Genomic DNA, 24,713 nt, shown 5'->3' with positions numbered 1-24,713 from the left:
CTTTTTATAAAAAGTAAAATTAAAAAAAAAAACTTTTCAGTGTGTTAAGCACCTGTTAAAACATGAAATTCGTAAATTCAAACTGATGCTGTTTTATTACCTGGAAAAAAAATCAGTAAATTTATAATTGCCAGTTGGTATGCAGGGAAATGTCTCCGCAGTTCTGGCCTCATCTTCTCATTCTGTCTGAGGTGGCCAGTGGCTGTTCATCCTCTTCATTGTCAGCCCAGTGTTCATGCTTGTTCCATGTCTTGCTAAGAACTCAGAAGATCACTTTAGCAAGCAATTGAAAGTTTGTGTTTTCTGTACTCCCACATTGTAAAGAAGTGCATTTCATATTAGCAATGGGGTTGAAAACTCAGTTCTGACCCTGTCGCTTGCAAAGGCTTCATAAGCTAATTTGCACATAGATGTATATTGCTTTTTTGCTCTCTTTCCCTCTTTCTCCCTCTCTCTCTTTCTCTTTTTGTTTGTTTTTTTCAAGACAGGATTTTTTTGTTTTGTTTTTTTTTTTTTTAAGTAATCCTGGCTGTCCTAGAGCTCACTCTGTAGACCAGACTAACCTCAAACTAGAGATCCACTTGTCTCTGCCTCCTAAGTGCATATTCTACCATACTGGGTTGCGTGTGGTTTCTTTTTTCCCCTCTCTTTCCATCCAATATGTTCCCTTTGTCCCTTCGAGTTCCCCCCTGTATGTAGTTTCTTAAGTGAAGTCAGTTGACTATGCAGCCATCACTAGTCCTGCAGAGGTATTCATGTTGAGGAGTTGCTGACTGTATCTGGCTGCAATTGATCCTCGGATTCTTTCAACTGATGAAGATGCCCATCACACATTTCATTATGTTTTCCTCTTTCAGAGTTTTTCCTTATCTTTCACAGCTCAGTTTTTATGATACTAAGGATATATATAATTCAGGGATTCATGCATGCAAGACTACTTTATTACTGAGCCCTTTCCTCAACTTCAAATCCAAAATAACTCTGTAAAGGCATGGGTTGAAGAAGTCCATGGTTGACTCTTCATTAATCAAAGTTCTGTACTTATGCTCTCAGGCCTTAGGTGTTTTGAAGATTTTTCCCCCTAGCTGTTATACAGCCTCTAACTGAGGCATACAGAAGTTTACCAGGCAGAAGAATCCATTGGAAATTGAAGTAAGGTCAATGCAAATGTATCGAAGTATCCCACTCACTGTCATAACTCCCGACTTCCGTTGTGGGCTCTGATGTGTGATCAATAGTGGAGCATGGGCTATAGGATCCTTCTCCCTGGGTGGAACTGCCCACTGTTGCTTTGAAAAGCTCATGTCTTTTATTATGCTAGGCCCCAACAACTTGTGATTAGTGTCTTCCAAGTAATCAACTTCTGTGACTTGAAAATCCATGTGACCCTTAGTGTGCATTGTCGTTCATGGTGCTGTTTTCTAAACAGATGAAATGGCAGCATCATTTTAGTCATTGCAGTGCAGTGCAGTGCAGTCTGGGTCTTCCTGGGGTGGAGAAGCCTCCAGCTGTCATGTGTGCCAGGTATGAATTAGTCACTTCATTTTCAGAATCAGTAATGCTATGGCAGTGGTAACAATGCAGGAATTCTGTGTTGGCCAAGAATACTTTCTTGCTGCTGGGTGCTCTTTTCTTCTATTGGTAAGCTCTAGGTTTTGGTATAGTGCATCAAGACTCAGGAGGCAGAGGCAGAGGACAGTGGATTTCTGTTAGTTTAATGCCTGGTCTACCTACATAGTTCTAGGACAGCCAGGGCTATGTAGAAAGATCCCTCAACAAAACAGACAGTACAAAATAAAAGGGAGAGTCCAATGAGCTTGGTAATCCTGGGCCTTTTCTTAGGAGTCAAACCTAAGAGAATTTTTACCTGAGATTTTTACATTCTGGAGATCGTTGTATGCCAAGATAGAGAACAGATTGGTGCAAGTTTTAGCTGATACTGGATTGGGCATGTCAGTTTTTCTCGTGTAGTAGGAGGTCACATTTTAAAGTAACTTCCACAAGCTAAATTCAGAAGTTTTGCTTTAAGTTTTTGGTTTGCATTTTTTAGTGAACATGTCATTTTCTTCTTACATTGATGAAGTCGATTGTTGTAACTGACTTGGGTGGAGCAAGCATACTTAAGTATTAACTGTGTTGTTATATAATAACACTTGGAGTTTGGTCAGCTGGATGTTTTCTGACAATTTGGTGTCTGTAAAATAAACACTGAAGAAGTTGCTCTCTATGCCATAATATTTTAATAAAAATTACATTTTTTTAGGAATGGCATTTTTACTTCAGGACTTTCAGGCCAAATGAAAGTGTAATACCAATTTGTCTTAAGTTTTGTGGTTTCCTCAGAATTTCTACTTTGGGACATTCTTTCCCATCCTCCATGTCACAGATGTTACTCATCCAGGCTTTTCTTTGTGTTCAGGTGACTAAGAGGTGTTAAGTAGTGTGAGTGACACTGAACACTCTTCGTGAGCAGACCCATGACCTTAGAGGAGATGTCGTGTTCAGTGGGGGGTGCTCCTCACTGTCCTCCCCAATCGAAGGTCCTCATGGTGACCGTCTCTGCTTGCCTCAGTTGTAGTGATGATGAAGACGTCGCACCATTGTCAGCTAAGTTTGCTGACATTTATCCGTTGACCAACTACGATGATACCAATGTGGTAGCCAACATGAATGGAATCCACAGCGAACTGAATGGTGGTGGGGAAAACTTGGCCCTGAAAGATGAGGTATGAGTGTGGCTTTTTTATGAGGAGGTGTGGGTGTCAGTAAATGTAGGAAATGGTTGGTGGTCTTTACCCTTCATTCACATTATTGTTTTGAAAACTAAAGCTACAAAATGCTGCCTTTTAAGTCCCCTCAGGTAAGCAGCACCAGCCGTAGTTCTTCAGAAGCTGATGATGAAGATGCTGATGGTGAGAGTAGCGGTGAGCCCCCAGGAGCTCCCAAACAAGACGAAGCCATAGCAAATGGTAACCCCAGGACAGAGGAGAGTAAAGTGAACACTCCACCTCCATCCTACCCAGCTCAGCAGGTAGGATTTTCTGTCTTATGTTTCTCTGTTTTACCAAAGGTCTCTTCCTTGGTATACATTTTCTATAAGTAGAAGCAAATTATGTTTTAATAAATTAAAACCCATATTTTAATCTCTTCTTTTTTTACTAAGATCTGTAATTGTTATTAATTTTATAGCAATCTGTGCCTGAGATAGATGTTTTTGCTTTCCTTCTTTCTTTCCCTCCCTCCCTTCTTCCTTCCTTCTCTGAATTTTTTTCTATAGAAGTATAAGACAGATTTCATCATTTGTCTTGGAGACAGTTCTCACTCTTAGTTGGCCTTGAACCCATAACCTTCCTACCTAAACTTCTCAAGTGCTGGGGTCACAGGTTTATATTCCACAGCTTCAGAGTTTTATTTGTTCAGTAAACAATAGTTAAATGAAAGGGAGAACAAATGAAGATCAGGTGCTTGGTTTATTAATTATTATAATAGGTAGTGTAGGTATGTGATTAAAATAATAAATGTGATACCAAAAGGAATGAATTGGGAAATCTTACCATCACCTGTGCACCTTCAACTCCAAGGCCCAGTAGATGAGCAGTTTCATTATGTGCATGTGCAAACATTTACTTTCCCTGTCTTATAAGAATAGCTACCTTGCTTTTCACTTAACAGAATGTCTCTGAAGAGTGTGCTTCTATATTCTCTTCATTTTTGTAACTTAATTTTTAAAAGTTATTTTTAATAGCATTTGTGAGAGGGGCATGTATGTGCACATGAGTATAGGTAACCAGGGAGGGCAGCAATGTCTGATCCCATGGAACTGGCTTTAGAAGCACTTTGAGTCACTGGATATGACTGTTAGGAACTGAAATCATGTCCTCTGTGAAAGCAGTTAACTTTTATGTGAAAGCAGTTAATGCTTTTAACTGATGAGTTAGTTACCTCTTTAGAATCTGGGTTTTTGTTTGTTTGTTTGTTTTGTTTTATTTTTATAAGTTTGTTTTAGGTTTGTTTGTTTATGACAAGGTATGTGTAGCTAAGATAGGTCTTAAACTCCTGATCATATTGCCTTTACTGCTCAAATGCTGGAATTACAGATGTGTGGTACCATTCCTGGCTTTAAACAATTTAGAAACTTGACTAAGAATCTGAGACTAAGTCTTAGAAATTCTTTAACTTTATTCATTGAAGTATAAGAGTTTGAATTTTGGGCCTCACTCCTGGTTGGCAAGTGTCCGTGTATCCGAATTTAGCCTTGTCCTTTCTTCCTATTCCAAGGCCTCAGATTTCTAGGTAAGCACATTGGTCCTACTAATGTTCTCTTCTTTTCCTGTGAAGGTGCTGGGTTTGTTTGTTTTGTTTTTGCCCTGTTAGCCAATATTTGCATTGTTTCTTTCTTTTGACTGTTTCAAGCTACTCAGTGAGTTGCCTTGGATATCTGACTTTCTGTTCATAAGCAGATGTGTCCACAGAATTGATCTGGCAATGAGTACTGGGTCAGAATTGTCACCCAAGGCCCCTCAGAGTAACAACATAGTTTTGAAATTTTGCTGATATTAATAATGATAAACCCTTTTGATTGCTTCTTACATACTTAAGGGCAGTTTGCTTTCTGTCTTGTTATTGTGTTTCAAGAGTTCTTTATATATATACTTTGTGAAAGTCCTAGTTTACACTATTTTCTCATGTCTGTGGAGTGTCTTACTGTATTGAATTGTCTGCCAGCACTGAGCACTGGAGTGTGAGCCCCGGTCCTTACACTTGCTAATATTTGCCACAGCTTCTTATGGTATCTTTTGCAAAGCATAGATTTTTGTCTTAATGCATTTGTTTATTGATGTATTAAACAAAAATATTTTCCTTTAGATTTATAACTTTACCTCTGACTGATGCTGTGATTCAGTTGGTTCATTATTTTTTATGGTATAGTGTTAGACTCAAAACTTTTTTTTTTTTGAAAGGTCATATTTTTTCATGTAGAAAATTTTGGCTTCCGTCTATCCATTGGTCTTTTGTTTTTATCCCTACACTATTGCTCGTTTTTGTCTGTTGCTTTATGTTAAGTTTAAAATACAGTAGAGCCTAGTTACTTCTGATGTTCTAAGAAACTATGACCAAAACAGGTTACAGAAAAAAGAGTTTATTTGGAGTTTGTAGTATAAAGGGTGAGTCCATGGCAGCGGGCAGGCATGGTGCTGGAATTGTAGCTGAGAGTTGATTCCTTAGCATGAAGCAAAGTGAGAGAGAAGAAAAAAGCTAGCTGGGAATAGTTTGGGCTTTTGAAACCTCAAACCTCATCCCCAGTGACACACCTCCTCTAACAAGGCTACACCTCCTAATTCTTCCCAAACAGTTCCACCAACTAGAGACCAAACATTCAAATACATGTGCCTATGGAGACTATTCTCATTCAAACCACCAGTGTGGTTCTTTATAAGTAGCCATCTTTTCACAGTAGCCAGACATGGGTGAGCGAATGAGGGATACCAAAGGGTTCCCACCTTTTAATGCCACCTTCATAGAGGTTAGAATCACACTATACAGATTATTAATTACAGAGAGATGCATATTGATAGTGGGTTGGGTTTTTTTTTTAGTTCTGCTAGGTTTTGATAATATATTTTGCACAGTAGATTTTTTTCTTTTTTATTAATCATTCCATTCGTTTACATCTTAAAGGAGTAGTTTTTATAGCTTACTGGAATTCAGTCTGTCATTTTTAATCTATGTTAGGATTTATATTTTTTTTCCTTTTTCTTTATATTAAATATTTATTTTTAAAATTTTCCTTAATTCTCTGAATAAGCTGTAATAACTGCTTAGACATTTTTGTGTACTAATCTGATATATGGGCCAAGAGCCACTGTGTACTGACTGTACTTTTTTGCCCCCCACTTACCACCAATTGAATGGTTTTAGAAAATAGAACAACTTTAAATTCTGACTTTGTCCTTAGGGTTGCTAGGTTTTTTTTTGGTGGGGAGAAGGTGGTCTGCTTTTTGTTTTCTCTGATCATTACTTTATTGCTTTTAAATGGTATATGTATATCATTCACAATATATGGCTTCTGCTCTCTGAGTTCATATTTTTTTTCAGTTTTTGTTTTGTTTGCTCCTTTTTATTTTTTTATTTTTAGTCTGGCCACTTGCTCTATTGGTTCAGTCCTTTCTGCCTTATTATTCTGAAGGTTCCTGTGTCCCAACACATCTGTGTGTAGATCGGGGAATTTTTTTTTGCTCAGCTTATACTCCAGTGAACTTTGGTTTCTTCCTTTGTGCTATGAAGTCCTGCCTTTGTGTACACCATGTCCTCCTAGTCAACAATCCCTGAGCTGTAGATAACTTAAGGAGCACAAGTTTACTTATTTCCATAGTCTCCTTAGTGTGTTTGTTTCCTTCACTTCACTGTTCATTCCTACTGAGTCTCCTTAATGAAAACAAATAAAAAGGAATGACATGACTGTTCCTAGGTATGTTGGAGGAGAAAGTTTATTGTAGATACAAGAGAGAACATAACCAGAGATAGGGACATCTGAGAAAATCCAAAGTGGACTTGACTCTGAGCTGGGCCATGTGTAGAGAAGTAAGATGGAAGAGTCAGGAAAATAAAGGGTAGCTGAACTGGCTGGGTAGCCAAAATGGCTGGAATATTATAAGGAAGGGCAATCTGGGGAAGAGCCGCCTAGCCCCTGGACTAGAGTTTAGGGTAGAGGGCATGATATGTCAGCCATACTCTGTAACAGGGAGGGACTGAGGGATGCTGGGAGAATCTGGCAGACAAGTCTGCTTTGTTGTGTTAAATAGGCACTTCAGCCATTTGTCCCAGATTTGAGACCTAATATTTACTACTTCTGGCACAGCTCTTCTGGACACTGAGGAGGGCTTCTTTACTCCTATGCCCCCTGTCTGCATTCTGCTTTCTGCATTAGAGCTAGTACAAGGAAAGGCCTTAGCATGAAGTCCAGATCCTTTCTTTTCTTTTTCCCTGAAGTTCTGGCTATCTTAAAGACTTCCCAGTATTTGGGTTTGGCTGAGTTCTAGAGCCTGAAATGTTATCTTGTCATCTGTGTTCTGTTTCACATTTGCTTTGGTAAAGAGGCATTTTCATTATGACCACATTTCATGTCTACATTTCATGGTAGAGGTTTCATTGCAGCTGCTAATTGAACAGTCAGACCGTAGCAGACACCAGCCACTCAGTGATCCTGTTTACTTTGGTTCCATTTTCCCCATAGCTTCATCCTTCTGTTATCTTTATGGGGTCCTTTATTTCTGTTCACTTGGGTCCCTGATGAGTGGCCACTGCCACTGCAAATACCCATATGGAAAGTGAGGTGCAGCTCTTTCCTCTGCAGCCTTCCTTATCACCAGCTCTGGCATCTGTATCTTCTCCTGTGAGGACTCTAGTTATCTCAGACCTATATCTTTGTGTTTGTTCTGTATTATCTGACTGACTGTAGCTCAATTTATGCCATTCTTTGTTCTACATTATACAAGTATTTCTTTTTCTGTCCTTTTAGGCAGAACAAACACCGAACACTTGTGAATGCCACGTATGTAAACAAGAAGCTTCTGGGCTACCAGCATCAGCAATGACTGCTGGAGCCCTGCCTCCTGGCCATCAGTTCCTGAGCCCAGAGAAACCAACACATCCTGCGCTTCACCTGTACCCCCACATCCATGGACATGTGCCCTTGCATACTGTTCCACACTTGCCTCGACCGCTCATTCATCCCACCTTGTATCCAGCACCCCCCTTCACACACAGTAAGGTAAGCCAGGGCAGGAGGGGCCTGGAAGTCCTCATGACTGAGTTCTGACAAGGGTGGTTACTTTAGCATATGGGTAGGTATGCTGACCCATGTGCAGATTAGCATCTGCTCCTGATTGGATGGGCTGCAACCAATATGCTTTGGCTGTGGTCTCGAAAATTCTTGTAATGTTAGACCTTTACTATGTGTAGGTAAATAAACAAACAAAAAATCATGATTTACTCACTAGAATTGGAGAGTTTTCAGGTGATACTGCTAACAGGTTGAACTCTTAACAAAAGTCCATTTTTCTACACATGGCCTGATTCTTGCCTTAACATAATAGACAAAATGTGTTATAAATAGCATGGATCCTTGATGTTTTCTGGGCATCCTTAGTTTGAAAACTAGGGCATTGTCAAAAATATGCAGGCCTGAAGAAAAGAGCATGATCCAATGCAAAGAAATCTTCTTATCTGAGGCTATGGCAGTATAGCTGGAGGGGAGAGAAAAGGGTCCTTAAAAATGCAGCCTTCAAAGAGCCCACTTAGGAAAAGCAGTCAAAGTCTAGAAAGTGGTTAGTTTTTGAGTTTCTCCTCACAAAAAGCCCATGTATATAATGTCCTAACATTTTAGACATTGGAGATAAATTTAGAGAAATTGACCTGAAATCCTTTGTAGACCAGGCTCTAACATACATACAGTGATCCTCCTGCCTCTATGTCCCCATTGCTAGGATTACTGGTGTTTACCATCTTCCACTAATTCCCTTCTGTACTTTAGGCTGCTCTGCTTCTTGAGCTGGTTTACACTTGAATTGCTGTCTCACCATAATGCTGAGATTTTATGTTATTAGTTGAACTAATTAATCATAATTCTCCCTAACTATTCATTTGTTTAACAGAGTGGATCTCAAGTGGAACAGAAAGGGAGACCATGACATGGAAAGGGCTTGGTTTTCTGGGCTTACTCTATGCTATGGCATGATACATGGCTAGTAAACGGGTTCCCCGTATGTTAGTTTATGTGTTAGTTGGGGAGGGGCACAGATAGATCAACACCACACTTAAAAAGGAGTAAGGTTCAAGTTCAGTTTTACTCAGAAGCTACCCAAACCTGTGCTTGGGTTTTGTTAGACTTGGTATCACCCCCATGTGAACATGTAGCAGTGTCTTTATTAACAAAATGTTTTAGTCAAAGCCAGGCTGTATTTGTGGGTTTTAGGACTTATGCCTGTCTTTTCTCTGGGTGAATGTATAAACTTCTGTCAGCTGTTTTTTCTAGATAGAGCTTTTATCTAACTCTGAGAAGAGATTAAAGAATGTCTATCGTGTGTGTGTGTGTGGGTTTTTTTTTTTTTTCTTATTGAAACTATTTGGGAATTTTTTTTTTTTTTAATATCTCAAGAAAGTGGTCAAATTAATGTTCCCCAAGTGTACTGGGAACAATGCTATTAGCTGTTTACTGTTCTTCTTCCCCTTACTTTGGTGTTTTCCCTCCTCCCTTTATTCTTATTTTATATGTGGTATTGTATGTGTGGCCATGGAGGCCAGAATCAGTTATCAAATCCCTTGGAACTGGAGTTTATAAATGTTTGTGAGTCAGAATGTGGGTTCTGGGACTCAAATTCAGAACCTCTAAAAGAGCAGCCAGTGCTCTTAACCACTGAGCCATGTCTCCAGTATAACTACCTTTTAAAAATTTTGTTTGTTTTAATTTTATGTTTAAGAATGTTTTGTCTGCACATACATTTGTGGTTAGAAGAGGGCATTGAATCCCTTGAACTGGAGTTTATAAATGGTTGTTAGCCTCTATGTGGGTGCTCAGAATGGAAGCCAGGTGTTCTGTGCTACCTCTCCAGCTCCCAACTCTGGCCATTTTTGTTATTTGATACCTGTTCCATTAGTCCTGTTAAACTTAGGCCATAGGTAAATGCAGAAGATTCATATGTAGGAAGGTAACCACAGAGGTCTAGCCACACATGGTGAAGGTCTTATAGAAACTTGAAAATTTGTAATTAAGCTGCATTTCAACAGCATTGCTTCTTGGAATCATTACTATACAGTGATCCATTTTTATTTTTTTAATTTGTTTTATTTTATGTGTGATTGGTTTATTTTATCTGTGAATGTGTGCCTGGTGCCTGTAGAGGCCAGAGAGGTAGTGTTGATTCTCTGGAACTGGGGTTACAAGCAGCTAGGAGCTGCTGTGTTGGAGTGCTGAGACTTGTATCCATGTTTTCTTTAAGAACAGCCAGCTCCCCTGGCTGGAGAGATTGCTCAGTGGTTAAGAGCACTGACTGCTGCTCTTCCAGAGGTCCTGAGTTCAATTCCCAGCAACCACATGGTGACACACAACCATCTATTATGGAATCTGGTGCCCTTTTCTGGTGTGTCTGAAGATAGCAACAGTGTACTCATATATATAAAATAAGTCTTTAAAAAAAAAAAAAGGAACAGCTAGTGTTCATAATCACTGATCCATTTTAAATACATCTGTTGAAGGCCTTTTTTAATTGTGGAAAATAAAATGCTGTTAATAGGTCTGTGGCTATATCTCAGTAGTAGAGTGCTTTGTGGCATTCAGGATACTCTGATTCACAGTATGGAAGGGAAAATATATGCAGTTGATAAAATACTTCATGTATATCTGGTGTAAAAACACTGATTTCTCTAAATAATTTTGGATTTTCTCTTATGGGGCCTTACAGAATTGGTTTGTGTCATTTGAGTTAAGCAGACTTACTGGAATGTTATGGCTAAAACTGGTTAAATGCACAGTATGTCAACAGCCCCACAAAGTACTAGTAGAAGGACCCTCTAGAAACAAAACGAGCTGTTATAGAGTAATATAAGCTTGCCTTCAGTTTCCTTGGACGTTTCTCAGTAAGTGTTAAGTGTAGTGTCTCAGAATAACCAAGAATCAAAGGATAGGTGCTATGTATGGAAGACACTGAGGATTTTAGGCCAACCATGTCTCTGTCTTTTGCTGCTTTATTTGGAGTTTTGGTGTGGTGAAGTCATAATTGTATATAATCGTTGCTTATAATATTTAATGTGGTAGTTTTAATTTTTGTTTTAATTTTCACTCTGGTCATTGTGACTAAATATTTTATGCACTAAATGTTTAGTATGAATACTATAAAGATTTAATTAACTTTAAGGAAATTAAGATCCTGTACCAAAGATATATTTATTTGTTAAGATAAATAGTGGGCTGGAGAGATGGCTCAGTGGTTAAGAACACTGCCTGCTCTTCCAGAGGTCCTGAGTTCAATTCCCAGCAACCACATGGTGGCTCACAACCATCTGTGATTGGATCTGATGCCCTCTTCTGGTGTGTCAGTGACAGTATGCTCATAAATATTAAATAAACAAATGTTTTAAAAAGATAGATAATAGCTATGTAAAAGCTTAAATGATAAAAAACACTGTGGTAAAAAAAAATATAAAGGAAAATAAAATCTAGTGCTCTTGCCTAGCAGTACAAGGTTCTAGTTCCATTGCCAACATCGCAAAAACAAATCAATAAAAATAGCATTGTAGTAATGAATGCTAGTGATTGAATTATACTTTTCACACCTATTTGCTACCATTGAATTTTTAAGAGTTTATGGCCCAGAAGTGAATGTTTGCTGGGTATGGTGGCCCACACCTTCAATCCCAGTAGAGGCAGAGGATTTCTGTGAGTTTGAGGCTAGCGTGAACTACATACTGAGCTCCAGGAGACACAGGACTACAAGAGAGACCCCACGTCAGAAAACTAAATTCCCCATGAGCTAGAGAAGACTGAAATGTTTTGTGTTGGGTAATCTGTTGAAGGCAGTGTGTCCATTTGCTGGTGTTTGTTTTGTCGTCTTTGCCTGCTTGACTCATCCATTTTAATAGAAGGGATTGGAGACTTCAACTATGGTAGAAAATTCTTTTATTTCTCTTTGTAGTCTTCTCTGTTTTTGCTTCACATACTTGTATATTTTTCATTGTTAGGTTCATGTGTGCCCTCGTTTTATTTTATTTTATTTATTTATTTATTTATTTATTTTTTACTTGATCTGATCTCTTTTTGGTTTGTTCTACTTTTACACATCCAGTTTGGTTCTACATTTTTACTATTGGACAAATATTTCTAAACATGGATGGATGAATAAGTATTTAAGACTCTGCTTTTGATTCTTCTGAGAATATATTATAATAGTTGGATTGTATGGTATCTATACTGCGATACTGTTTTCTTCCTAGACTGTGCCACTTTGCAGGCTTACCTATTATCTACTGTGCACAAGAATTCTTTCTTCACATCTCAACACCTGTTGTAACCCCAGGCTTTTCCACCCACTCCTCAGTTTCCAAATAATGGCCTGGAAACCTGTTTATGTACAGTGCCTTATGGCCTTAAACAAGAGCTTATTCCCCAACTAGCTTGTAACTTATATAACCTGTTTATTTTGTGCCTGCCACATGCTAGCTACCTCTCCTCAGTTTCATACATCCAACTTCCTCAGAGGTCGAGGGGACTCTCCCACCTCTGACAAACTCCCAGAGTTCCAGTCTCTTTATCAGAACTCCCACCTGTTATTTCCTTTCCTTTTGCTAATAGGCCTTCAGCTTTTTGAAGACAGGTGATGCTTTGTCATAGTACACAAGAGATTATCCATAAAATCTGCTTTTTATTTACTTTCATAGTGACCATCTGACAGCTATGAGGTGATATGACATTGACTTAGGATCTTCCTGCTGAGCAGTCTGTCTGGGGTTACATGCCCTTGCCCTTCCTCCTCCTTTCTGTGCTATTGTCCTGCTTGTCTGTTTTGACTGCCAGTGCCACAGGCTTATGGCTGGAGCTTTGCAGTGCATTTTATACAAGTGTACAGTTTTTGTTTTCTTTCAAAATAGTTTTGATTATTGGCTTAGTCACTGTTCTATTACTATGAAGAGACACCATGACCAAGGCAAGCATTTAATTGGGGACTTGCTTACAGTTTCAGAGGGTCAGTCTGTTATCAGGCAGGTAATATGGCAACATGCACAGCACTGGAACAATTGCTGAGAGCTAAATCCTAATCTGAAGTCAGAGTCAGAGAGACACTGGCTTTGGCATGAGCTTTTAAAGCCTCAAAGTTCACCCCTAGTGACACACCTCCTTCAACAAGGCCACACCTATGCTTTTTAAATACTACTACTCCTTAGTGACTAAGCATTCAAATAGATGAGCCTATGGAGGCCTATAGGCAGTCTTTACTGTTGTGAGTTCTTCTATTTTCCTATCATTTTATGTTTTATTTTTAATTATCTGAGTACACTGCAGCTGTCTTCAGACACACCAGAAGAGGGCATCAGCTCCCTTTACAGATAGTTGTGAGCCACCATATGGCTCTGAACTAGTCTTCTGAACTAAGCTATTTTCAGCAATCATTTATTGAGCACCCAGTATGTGCCAGGCCCTGTGCTGCAGTTTAGGAACACCCAGGTCAGTTAATCCTGGTCAGTGCTTTCAAAAGAGAAGGCAAAAGATCAGCAGAATAAAATACCAAGTCTGGTGATATGGCTCAGTGCCAAAACACTTGCCTGGTATATACAAGGTTCCATTCCCTGAGTCACAACAGAAAGGACATCTTATCATGCCTCCGGTAACTTGTGGGTAGACATAGTGTAGGAAGGTAACACAGGAGAACAAAGGTCATCACAAAGCAGAGGGCACAGGAAAGAATGAACAAGGGTCTAGACATGAGTACAGTAAAGGTGAGAGGCCAGCAGGGAAGCCAGACAAGTGCAAAGCTGTGTCCAAGGAGAATCACAGGCAGCTCTTAAGCAGCTCAGATCTCATCCCACATTCTGGACTGGCAAGCAGGCTGAGGTACATTGGCAGATGTTTCTGTCCCTTAGCCAAAGGTTTCTAAATTACCTTTCTAAATTATCAAATCTTTACAAGGTTCCTCTGAGCTTTTTATTACTTTGTGAAACCAAGTGTCTATTAAAATTTGGTTTCATTATTTTCCTTGCGTTTTGCTCCCTCAGGCTCTCATGCCAAAACAGCTTGCTTTTAGACCACTGCTTTTGAGTGGCCCATCCAAACCTGTTACCTCTGTCTAGAACACTTTGAACCCCAAGCATTTATTCTGCTTATCTGTCTCCCTTTCTCCTTTCTCCCAGAGCTCTCCAGGCTAGAGGATGTTATTTGTTATGACTGACTAGGTGGAGTCACTGCCCAGCTCTTTGACTGTTGGGATGTTTCTAGCTGGTGGGATTTGGCATAGTCTTATCATTGGATATCCATCTTTGTCCTCACCAAATGCTTATTGCAGGCCAGGCAGTGTACTCACTTATCAAAATTTTTGGGATAGCTATTTCTGGATTTCAAATGAGAAAACTAAAGCACAAAAGATTGAGTGATATTCCTGAGGTCACATAGCTACTAAAAGGGAGGCTGAGATTTATTTCTAGTTTCTGTTTAGCTCTCATAGACTATGCTCTCAAAATGGAGCCAGGGATGACTTTCAGGTTCACGCACTTTCCTCCTTTCCTCACCATTTTCACCCATCATCATTTCTCATCACCTAACCAGCAGCTTCAGTATGTCCTTGCCTTGGTGACCATCACTGTGTTGTCACAGCTGACCTTTCTAATAAACTGACCAGATTTGTTTTCTCCTGACTTGACACCCTTTATGACTCCCTTGCCTCTTCAGGATAGTAACCACACAGTTGCCTCTGCTGTTGCCTCTACTGTTCACATCTAATGGACCATCCCTCATCTCTTCTCTATCCTCCCCATTCCTCCATCTAATTATCCCTTGGTGCAATTGGGAATTCCCCCTATGTCCTTACACTTGAATCTACAGAATCCACTAATCTTTTATGTATCACCAAGAATGGGCTCACTAGGCATTCTTCTAATGCCAGGTCTGTGACTCACCCAGAAAATAGTCTACTCACTCATTTCAGCAATACTGTCTACACAGTATTGTCCAGACCTCAGGTATAGGACCAGGATTCTTTTTTTTTTTTAAATGGTTTTTCAAGACAGGGTTTCTGTATGTTGTTGTAGTCTTGGCTGTTCAGGAATTCTGTAGACCAGACTGCCTTGAGCTCAGAGACCTAACTGCCTCTGCCTCCAAGTCACAAGTTCTGGGATTAAAAGCATGTCACCACCATGACCAGCCAGGGCCAGAATCTTAATGCCCCATTTTCTTATGAAGTGACTTTGGTTTAGGAGAAGGCAAACCAAAATACCAGGCTACAATTCTGCTACAGCGGGTGGAGGAAGAAGCTAGATTTCAAGGTGTTAAGTGGGGGGCTCCTTTGTTCCTTGGTTGAATCCAGAGCAAAACAATGTCAGCTTTTCTGGGACAGCGACATCTGGGCTGAGGCTTGGGAATGAGTATACGTGAAGAGGTTCCAGAGCTTAGACACAGGTAAGCAAGTGAGAAAGGAAAACAGGTTGGAGAGGTGGAAACCAGAAAAGAAGATCAGTGTGCCCAGGCTTGCTGAACAGGAAAAGGTGGTCTTTTTTTTTTCCCCTAGGATGTCATGAGGCATAGAAGGACTTAGAATTTTATCTCAAAAGTATTGAATTCTAAATAAAGATCAGATCACTTGGGTTGCTGTGAGGAAAGGACTGGTTGGTATGAGGCCAGCATGGCAATGCAGCTGTGTGGATGACACAGCCCTTCCAGGACTTTATTAGGTCTCAAGCACGGAGGGCTCTTGGGAACCCAGGTGAGTGCAGGGAGCTCCCAGCAGCTAGGCACTAAATAAATATGCATTGATGACTGTATCCCATTCTCCTTCCCTGGCTTCTCAGGGCCCAGGACAGTTTTCTGATGAAACTGGAATGACTTGCTCCCTGGAAACAGGAGTAATTCAGCACCCCAGTTTCAGAATACAACCAAATTTTCTCTAGTTCTTTAGATCTGTGTTGTTCTTTGCACAGGTCTAAGAGTTGAGGGTTAAAGGCCTTACCATTGTTACCAATACTTCTAATTGATTTGACAGTGTTGATTAGTACAGCGTGTTAAGGAGACCAAGCCATAGAACAGCTCTTATGTGTGTGAACTACATTTAAAGTGTGAGTAGACAGGAATGTTAGAAGTGGCTGAGTTGTCTGAAGGCATCAGGAACCTTTGGTTAAAAGGTTGATCTACATGTGTAGGCTTCCTAAGTAAACCTCCATTTCAGCATTTGTGAGATGTGCTCCCTGTGGACATCTGCTTGTGGGAAGCATACCCCTCAAGATTTCAGTCACAATTTGTCTGTCTGTAGTTGAACTACACAGGTATACAGAATATTAATTGTGATATGTGATTAGAACTTTTTTTTTGTAGGCTTTACCGCCAGCACCTGTTCAGAGTCACACAAATAAGCCTCAGGCATTCAATGCATCTCTTCAAGACCATATTTACCCGAGCTGTTTTGGGAACACTCCAGACTGGAATAGTTCTAAATTTATAAGTCTTTGGGAATCAGAAATGATGAATGATAAGAACTGGAACCCTGGCACTTTCTTGCCAGATACAATTTCTGGTAAGGAATTCGTTGAAACTTTCTTAAGGTTTTAAATATCCTGAACCAACTAAAATGGTCGTCACTGCATTCCCCAGTGGGAGGTCCTGGGCTTTGCATTTCACCCACCCTTCCACATTTGTTCTGATGGGTCTGCTGCATTGATTAACAGAGCTAACACTGGCTCCTTGCTACCTGCCAGCACAGTGAGCCACATGATGCTGCCTAGCCACAGAGGATCTAGTTTCCAGGGTCTGCCTGGCCTGTAGTTCTCAAATAGTGGTGACTACCAGACCTCAGCTCAGTGCTTGGAGACAGGGAGATAATGACACATCCACCTGAATGCTGTGACTCAATTTTCTATTTGCTGATTTCTATATTGACCCTAAAGGACTCTCTCCTGTCTAATAAGTACCTTCACCCCATCTGCCACAGTTGCTAAGGCTCAGCTGTTACTTCAGTCTTAGGTCCAGAGGCATCTGGGAAGGGCTGATACCCATACCTCTCTGTCTTCAAATGGCCAGAGCCCCTGGTCAGTCACCCCCGCCCAACATTGAATATGCTCAGAACAGAAGCTAATCCTGATATTCCTAATCTATGCTTGAAAGGATTTCTAGCTGTGTGACTTTAGACAAGTTGCTTAGCCTTTCTGAACCTCAGTTTCTTCATCTTTAGGATGGGAATAATATTTTCAACCTCAAGAATGGGTTTCAAGGCATTCAGTGATACTGAAAAGCACCTAGCACAGGTTTCTGGCACATAATAGGTGTTCAGTAAACCTTTTATAGAATAAAAGCATCATTTCAGAGAAGTTCTGGTTTCAGTAGCAGCCCCAGTGTTAGGATTTTCTTTAGGGAGTTTTGCTAAGTGCTGTTTCTCTTAGAAGCTTTAATTTTCCCATTCTTCTCCAAAGGAAGTGATATATTAGGGCCAGTGCTCTCAGAAACAAGACCTGAAGCCCTTCCACCTCCACCCAGCAATGAGGCTCCTGCAGTTTCAGATATCAAAGAAAAGAAAAACGCTGCCAAAAAGAAGTGTTTGTATAATTTCCAAGATGCTTTTATGGAAGCAAATGAAGTTGCCATGGCAAACACAGTTGCCATGGCTACCTCCTCAGCCACATCCTCTGTGTCATGCACAGCCACCACGGTGCAGTCTAGCAGCAGTCAGTTCAAGGTGTCATCCAGAAGGCCACCTTCCATAGGTAAGAACCCTGAGAGCCGTACAGATTCTCATTTCTAACATACCCATGTGATTACTATTCAGCCTTTCTAGAGGTGGAAATAAAACAAACCCCTGAAGGTGCATGTGCACAAGAGCATACCCCATGGATTCTGGTTGGAATTTTAGTTGCCATCAAAATAAATGCCCTTGGGCTGCTGAGCTCTCTCTGTGTCTTGTTTCCAGCCTGTCTTCTGTGATAGGCCTAGATCATTGATTCTGGGCATAGCTGCTGCTGGGCAAAAGAAAATTTCTGCAAGCCAGTAAGACTTACCTGCTAACATTTACACTAATCACTTATTGACTATTAGAAGCGGACCTCAAAGCAATGAAATGTTTATAGAGACTTACGGCAGATGCCTCAGAACATGGAAGCCTGTTGGTACCTCATCAACCAGAGTTGAGCCAGCCTGAGCATCAGAAACAATCATGATTGTTCTCTTTTCTGTCAGGAATCCCTGGGGATGTTCAGAGAGGCTCCTACCATTGACAAACTCCTCTTTAAAAATGCATAGATAGAGTAGAAAGAAAGTTACCATGCTTCAATGAGCAGTCCATTGGCTGATATAAGTCAGCCTAATCAGGGACTATTTTTGTTACTTTTCCTCTTGTGACAAAATACCCTGAAAAAAGCAACCTAAGAAGGAAGAGGTTATATCCATTCTGCCAGGGGAATCAGTGAAGCAGCTGTTCACATTGCATCCATAAACAGGAAGCAGAGAGCAATGAATGCATGCAGATGCTCAGTTCAGTATGTTCAGGCTCACCTGTCCAGAAAACTGTTCACTCACAATTGAGGTAGGCCTTCCCACATTACTTTAAATAATCAGAATAGTCCTCTATAGGCATGCCCACAGGCCCATCTTCTACATGAGTTCATCAAAAGGAATGTTCTCTTTTGTTTGGGAGAAGTGGGAAATGAGTTAGGGTCTCTCTATGTTAAGTCTAGGCTGGCCTCAAGCCATAGCAATCCTCTTGCTTTAGCCTTCCAAGGCCTGTACTATAGTACTAAATAGATACAACTCTCATTCCCTCTCTGTGTGTGTGTGTATGTGTGTGTGTGTGTGTGTGTGTGAGAGAGAGAGAGAGAGAGAGAGAGAGAGAGAGAGAGCTAGAGCATCGCCAGAGCCTCACACTTGCTTTACAAACATGCTGTCATTGAGCTACATCTCCAATCCTTCAGGGGATATTAAGAACACTGGATATCAGTTTGGCAAACAGCATTTCCATGGAGGCTGGTCTATTTTGGGGTAACCTTGTGAACCCCTCAGGAGGAAGTTGGGAGCCATAAACCTGGCAGATTTCAAATAGAACAAAGAGCATAAGTCTTCATCTAGCTTAACTTTATGAGATTCCAGTCTGAATGGTTCACCCAGTTGTGATAAGAGAAACCACACTGGTAGACAGCTGGCCTCTCTAGAATTGTCTGACTTGTGAAAGGAAAAACCGAGCAGCAGCTGGATTAGTTGAAGCTGTGATGAACTTGGTAAAGTTAGGATCTTAGATTCAGTTTACATTTGGAATTCAAGCACCAGGCCTGTGAATGCTGGTGCCCACAATGGTGAAAGCACAGGTTATCTACAAACCTCTCCAGTGTCAAGAGCTCAAGCTAGAGCACAGTTTACTGTAGATGTCAGGACCAGATCTGGTGTGTATAGAAAATAAAGTAAGTGTGACCAGTTATATAGGTGGTCTTCTTTGTACTATTCCTTCAAGGTTTCTCCAAATCTGAACACACACACACCCCAAAAAGGTGGGGGAGAAATGTAATTAAAGGCAACAAAAATGTTTGTTTTCTTCAGCCAATGGCAGTCTTTCTTATATTTCTATATGTAGGTGATGTTTTTCATGGCCTCAACAAAGAGGATCACAGACATTCAGCACCTGCTGCTCCAAGGAACAGCCCCACAGGCCTAGCCCCACTCCCAGCCTTGTCTCCTTCTGCGCTCTCTCCAGCCTCCACACCTCACCTTCCAAATCTTGCTGCCCCATCATTCCCCAAAACTTCAACCACAGCCCCTGGGTTCGTGGATACACGAAAGAGCTTCTGTCCTACCCCTGTGGCACCCCCGCCCTCCACAACAGATGGCTCCATAAGTGCCCCTCCCAGTGTCTGCAGGTGAGCCACAGAACCCAGGTCCCTGAGAGGAGGGTTGGGAGACATGCTACACTAACATAGCTACAGACTGTGCTCTGGGTCCAGGCAGGTAACAAGTCCAGTGCAGAAGAAAGAGACCTCACCAACAGAGGCCAAGGCCGTGGAGTTGGAGAGGCTCCAGTCTCACTCTCAGCCTCTAGTTCTTCAGAGGAAAGAACAATGGCCCGGCTGCCAAGACCAGGGTCAGGGATGCTGACTATCTCCACTGGTGGCATTAAGGGTGTGGTGTGCCTTGCTTGTTTTTTTTTTTTTTTTTTTTTTTTTTTTTGTTTTTGTTTTTGTTTTTTTTTAAAGTTGTATCTGCTATACATTGGGTAGAATCTGCAGGAAATTTCCAAGATATATTTACTAAAACTAGTACGACACACAATGATTTTTATAAAAGACCATTTCTGTTACCTTTGAACTTGCCTGTTAGAAACACGTCCTTTATAACCTCCATTATGGAACCAGTGGTCTCAAGGAAGTCAGAAGAGTCCTGTGTCCATCCTGTGGCACTGTAGGTGTGCTATGACTACTGAACACATGTCTGCCAGAGCCCAGTCACTGTATTCTTGGCTGATGGCACATGATTCTCTGACTCTGAGCCATGAGCTCTCTTGCTGCCTCGGTCTAAAAATTGGGCAGAACAATGAGCGGGTGGGTATGGGGAATAATTAGTGCCTCCATCGTTGCTGCTTGCTAATGAGCTGTATGTGCTTTTGCAGTGACCCTGACTGTGAAGGGCACCGCTGCGAGAATGGTGTCTATGACCCGCAGCAGGATGATGGGGATGAGAGTGCAGATGAGGACAGCTGCTCCGAGCACAGTTCCAGCACCTCAACTTCCACCAACCAGAAGGAGGGCAAGTACTGTGACTGCTGCTACTGTGAGTTCTTTGGACATGGCGGGGTAAGTGCATGATATCATTGTATTATGACCTGACAGTTGTGTGACTTCCTAAGTCTTTGTTTGGCAAGAATTGTGTGTTAGATACATTTTTGTTGTTTTGAATTATGTGTAGGTGTGAGTATCTATCTGTATGTGTGTATGTACAGGTGCCTGTGGTTACTAAAGGTGGCTGATGTCCTGTAACTGGAGTTACAGATGATTGTGATCTGGGTGCTAGAAATTGAAGTTAGGTCCTCTGGAAAAGTAGTGTGTGCTCTTAACCACACTGAGCTATCCTCTTAATGGGTTGTTTTTGTTGCTATTGTTTTGTTTTTAATAATTTATTTTTATTTTATGTATATCAGTGTTTCACCTTCAATGTATATATGTGTAAGGGTGTCAGATCTTGGAATTACAGACAATTGTGAGCTGCCATAGAGGTACTGGGAGTTGAGAACAGTCAGTGTTCTTAACAGCTGAGGCATCTCTCTTCAGCCCCCTAGTGGGTTGTTAGGATTGGATGGGTATTTCCTCAGCCACCTGCCTATTGCTGCAACTTTGAATTTATTTATGAAATTTTAAATAGTGAAATAGCTTGTTATCTAAATCCCACTGTAGTTCCTCTCGTGCAGTTTGTGTGGCTAGTGTGAACCCTCTTGTTGGATGAGTACAAAAGCTACTGTTACACTACATGCTTGAACAACCTTCCAGAGCAGGAACTGTATTTATGCAACCCAAAGGTTGTCCATGGTCCCTAGGAAGGGTAAATAAGACATGAAGGGGCATATAGGTGTTTTGTTTTATTTTGTTCTAACTCCATTTCCTAAAATGTGTGTGTGTGATTTTTAATAGTGAAGAATGTGGCAGTAGGACTGAGAACCACATGTTTCCCTTTTGTTCCCCTTTTAAAATTGAAAAGGAAAGTAAAGATTGCTAAAAAGAATACAGTAGAGAGATTATGAACAGCAAAAAATAATTTCAGAGTTAGGGATTTAACTAACTCAGTTACAGACTGTTTAGGTAGCCAATGTAAAAAACCCTTGGTGGTAGGGAAGATAATACCACTGTACTAAATAAAAATAGGCATATAAGTATGTATATTGCTGTTCAGCTTTAAAAATTCATTTTTTTATATTTTGCTAGATTTTCACCAATGTATGCCAATTGGAAGGTAGTTAATAAATCTCATCTTTTAAATTATATGGTAATAATTAGGCTTTGCATTTTATCCTGCCATTCAAATTATTTTCTTAATTTTCCTTTTACAATGATTATATGTAAGTATATATTAAGTAATATAATCAGTCTGAAGCATATATTAGGTAGTTAAGTGATTGTTTTGAAAAACAGGTTATTTTTAGAGAAATGTTCTGAAATTTGTTAACACTCAAATTTGTTAAAGTTGAGGCTTAATTTATTTATATTTTTACCTTAGCCTCCAGCTGCACCAACAAGTAGAAATTATGCAGAAATGAGGGAGAAACTTCGTTTACGCCTGACTAAGAGGAAGGAAGAACAACCCAAGAAAATGGAGCAGATCTCAGAACGGGAGGGTGTAGTTGACCATCGGAGAGTGGAGGATTTGTTACAATTTATAAACAGCTCAGAGGCCAAGCCAGTTAGTAGTAGTCGGGCAGCCAAACGAGCAAGGCACAAGCAGAGGAAGGTAAGTGACAGCCCTCCCTGCCAGGGCTGGTACTCTGAGAATCTGTCTGTCTCAGAAGGCCTCAACTAGCAGCTCTATCACTTTGTCTTCTCCCAGAGTATCGAGTTTGTAGTAGGCTTTTTTGTAGCCTGCTCTGCCTGGCCAATTAGACAGCAGTTTTGTAGGAACCTTCCTTCCAAAGAGACAGAAGGAAGAGATTTTGTGATGCAGAGTAGATGGGACTCAGGTTTAGAAGCTGAGAGATATAGTCTTTGATAGGAGATAGAGCTCTGGCCCATAGTGCCTGCAAGCACCTTCCCAAGACAGACTTCCCAAGTTCTTGTTCTGACCCATGCACCCATCTACTTGCAGAACAGCTCCTAACATCAACATTGTAAAGGGTAAGATTAGGCAGCTATCCTTGGTATAAACTCATGAACAGTTTTCACCTTCTCAGAGGCCATAATATGTCATTAAAAGTACACATCTACTTGTTTAGGTTTGGGGCTGTGAGAGGATTTGGTCTGTGGTCGTAAAATCATTACTAAAATGAAATCTTCACTTGGTGAAACTTCTTTCCATCAAGATGGAAAGCAGAAATACATTTGGGCCACTTTGCTATGTGATACTGAATATTTCTGAAAGCCCTTTGCTCTTGTGTAGTTCAACATGTACTGAGATTTTTGTCTCTAGAGTGGGAAGGGGACTTTTCAATTTTTGGACACATTTGTTTGTGTCTTATTTATGCAGGTCCTTGTTTCAGGTTCAGCCCTCACCTAGACAGCTAACTTTGTCAGGAGCTCATGCAATCAGTAAGCTGGTTCCTTGCCATCTATACAAAGAGATAGTCAGCTCTATCGGTGCTGCACACACAGCACAGCTGCTGGTCTGACTGCTCCTGACACCTACTTCTTGGTCATAGGCTAGCCACCTTGTTCCCAGTAAAGTAAGTGCATGCTTTGGTAGACAGATGAGATCTAACAGTTCTTTTGGGTGAAATAATTACAAGTAGGTATATTTAAATTTTATTTAGTTGTTACTGCCTCTTTTAATTTTTAGTTTTCAATATATGATTGTTTTTAGAGTACTTTTTAATTACATTTATATGTGTGAGGAGGGGAGGCCATCATATTTTATGTATAACTCAGAGATTAATGTTTTTAGGATGGTTCTTCACCATGTGGTTATTGGGTATCAAATTTAAGTCACTAGACTTGGTGGCAAATGCCTTTATCTGCAAGGCCATCTTAGCAGCCTTGTCAAGTTTTGGAGTTCTTACCATGGTCTAAAGTCATCTTCTCTTTTGTTATTGGCAGCTGGAAGAAAAGGCACGCTTGGAAGCTGAGGCCAGGGCACGGGAGCATCTGCATCATCAGGAGGAGCAAAAGCATCAAGAGGAGGAGGAAGAAGAAGAGGAGGAGGACGAAGAACAGCGTTTTAAGGAGGAATTTCAGCGGCTTCAGGAGCTTCAGAAGTTAAGAGCTGCAAAAAAGAAGAAAAAGGATCGGCCAAGTAAAGACTGTTCCAAATTGGACATGCTTGCTAGAAATTTCCAGGCAGCAACAGAGTCTCTCTCTAACTCTGAAAACATCCACAATGGCTCATTAGAACAAACCGAAGAACCAGAAACCTCATCTCACTCCCCTTCCAAACACATAAACCACTCAGAGCCCAGGCCAGGGCCTGGAGCCAATGGGGATGCTACAGACGCTGTGGACCCCAGAGACTCCAAGCTTCTGCTACCCAAGGAAATCAATGGGAAGCAGCACGAGCCTCTTGCATTTCTCTTGGACATGATGCATCATCATAAGGAGGGAAATAGCAAGCAAAAGTTAAAGCAAACCAGCAAGACCACCAGTGAGCCAGCCAGGAAGCCCACAGAGCCTCCCAAAACCACAGAGGTACAACTCAAACCCCGGGCTCAGCCAGAGTTGAAGCCTAAAGTAGTTGAACTTCCTCTCCTCACAGAGCAGAAGAGGGAGGAGAGGAAAACCAACAGCAACAACAACAACAAAAAGCAGCTGAGCCACATCAAAGAGGAAAAACTGAGCACTATCACTCCTGAGCCACCCTCCCCCAGCCAGCTCCTGCAGAATGGCAGGCTAATTCTTGCCAGTTCTCCTCAGCCCAAGGGCAAGAATAAGAAAAATAAAAAGAAGAAAGGAGACAGAACCAGCAGTTCAATTGGTAAATAAAGATCACAAGGGAAAATGTTCCCAGCCTTGGCTGGTGGTGGTCTGTGTGTGTGAGCTCTCTACAGGCCCCTGCAGGTGGGATGTTGCTCATCTGTGACTTTTCCAAGAATAATAATACTTTTAGCTCCTATATTTATTATTTTAAAATAATTTTATACATATAAAGTGCACAATTTTTTTTCTATGGGGTTTTTGGGGAAGGGGGTTGGTTGATTTTTTTTTGTTGTTGTTTTGGTTGGGTTTTTTTTTTGTTTGTTTATTTTGGTGGGGTTTTTTGTTTGTTTGTTTGTTTTGATTTGTGGTTAGTTGAAAACATAGGTACAGAACTGGAGGGTAAGGAAGGTGGCCACTGTAACATCCCTCATATCCTGGGTTAT

General features: G+C 40.8%; 1 protein-coding gene across 2 annotated transcripts in view; it reads left to right on the top strand.

Annotated features, from left to right (window-relative positions):
- The window catches only part of FAM193A (family with sequence similarity 193 member A), a 104,677-nt gene that overhangs the window by 62,933 nt on the left and 17,031 nt on the right, over positions 1-24,713 (top strand). For both annotated transcript variants that reach the window (XM_080938940.1, XM_080938939.1), the window contains exons 11-19: positions 2,573-2,726; positions 2,852-3,031; positions 7,520-7,771; positions 16,070-16,268; positions 17,161-17,451; positions 19,305-19,587; positions 20,334-20,517; positions 21,932-22,162; positions 23,458-24,328. In XM_080938940.1, the coding sequence (XP_080795066.1) occupies positions 2,573-2,726; positions 2,852-3,031; positions 7,520-7,771; positions 16,070-16,268; positions 17,161-17,451; positions 19,305-19,587; positions 20,334-20,517; positions 21,932-22,162; positions 23,458-24,328 (2,645 nt within the window). The remainder of the gene's footprint in view (positions 1-2,572; positions 2,727-2,851; positions 3,032-7,519; positions 7,772-16,069; positions 16,269-17,160; positions 17,452-19,304; positions 19,588-20,333; positions 20,518-21,931; positions 22,163-23,457; positions 24,329-24,713) is intronic.

Source organism: Micromys minutus (assembly GCF_963924665.1).
Source record: "Micromys minutus genome assembly, chromosome: 1".
NCBI classification, from domain to species: domain Eukaryota; kingdom Metazoa; phylum Chordata; class Mammalia; order Rodentia; family Muridae; genus Micromys; species Micromys minutus.
Note: the sequence above shows the minus strand (reverse complement) of the source record. Positions and strands in the feature narration are given on the sequence as shown.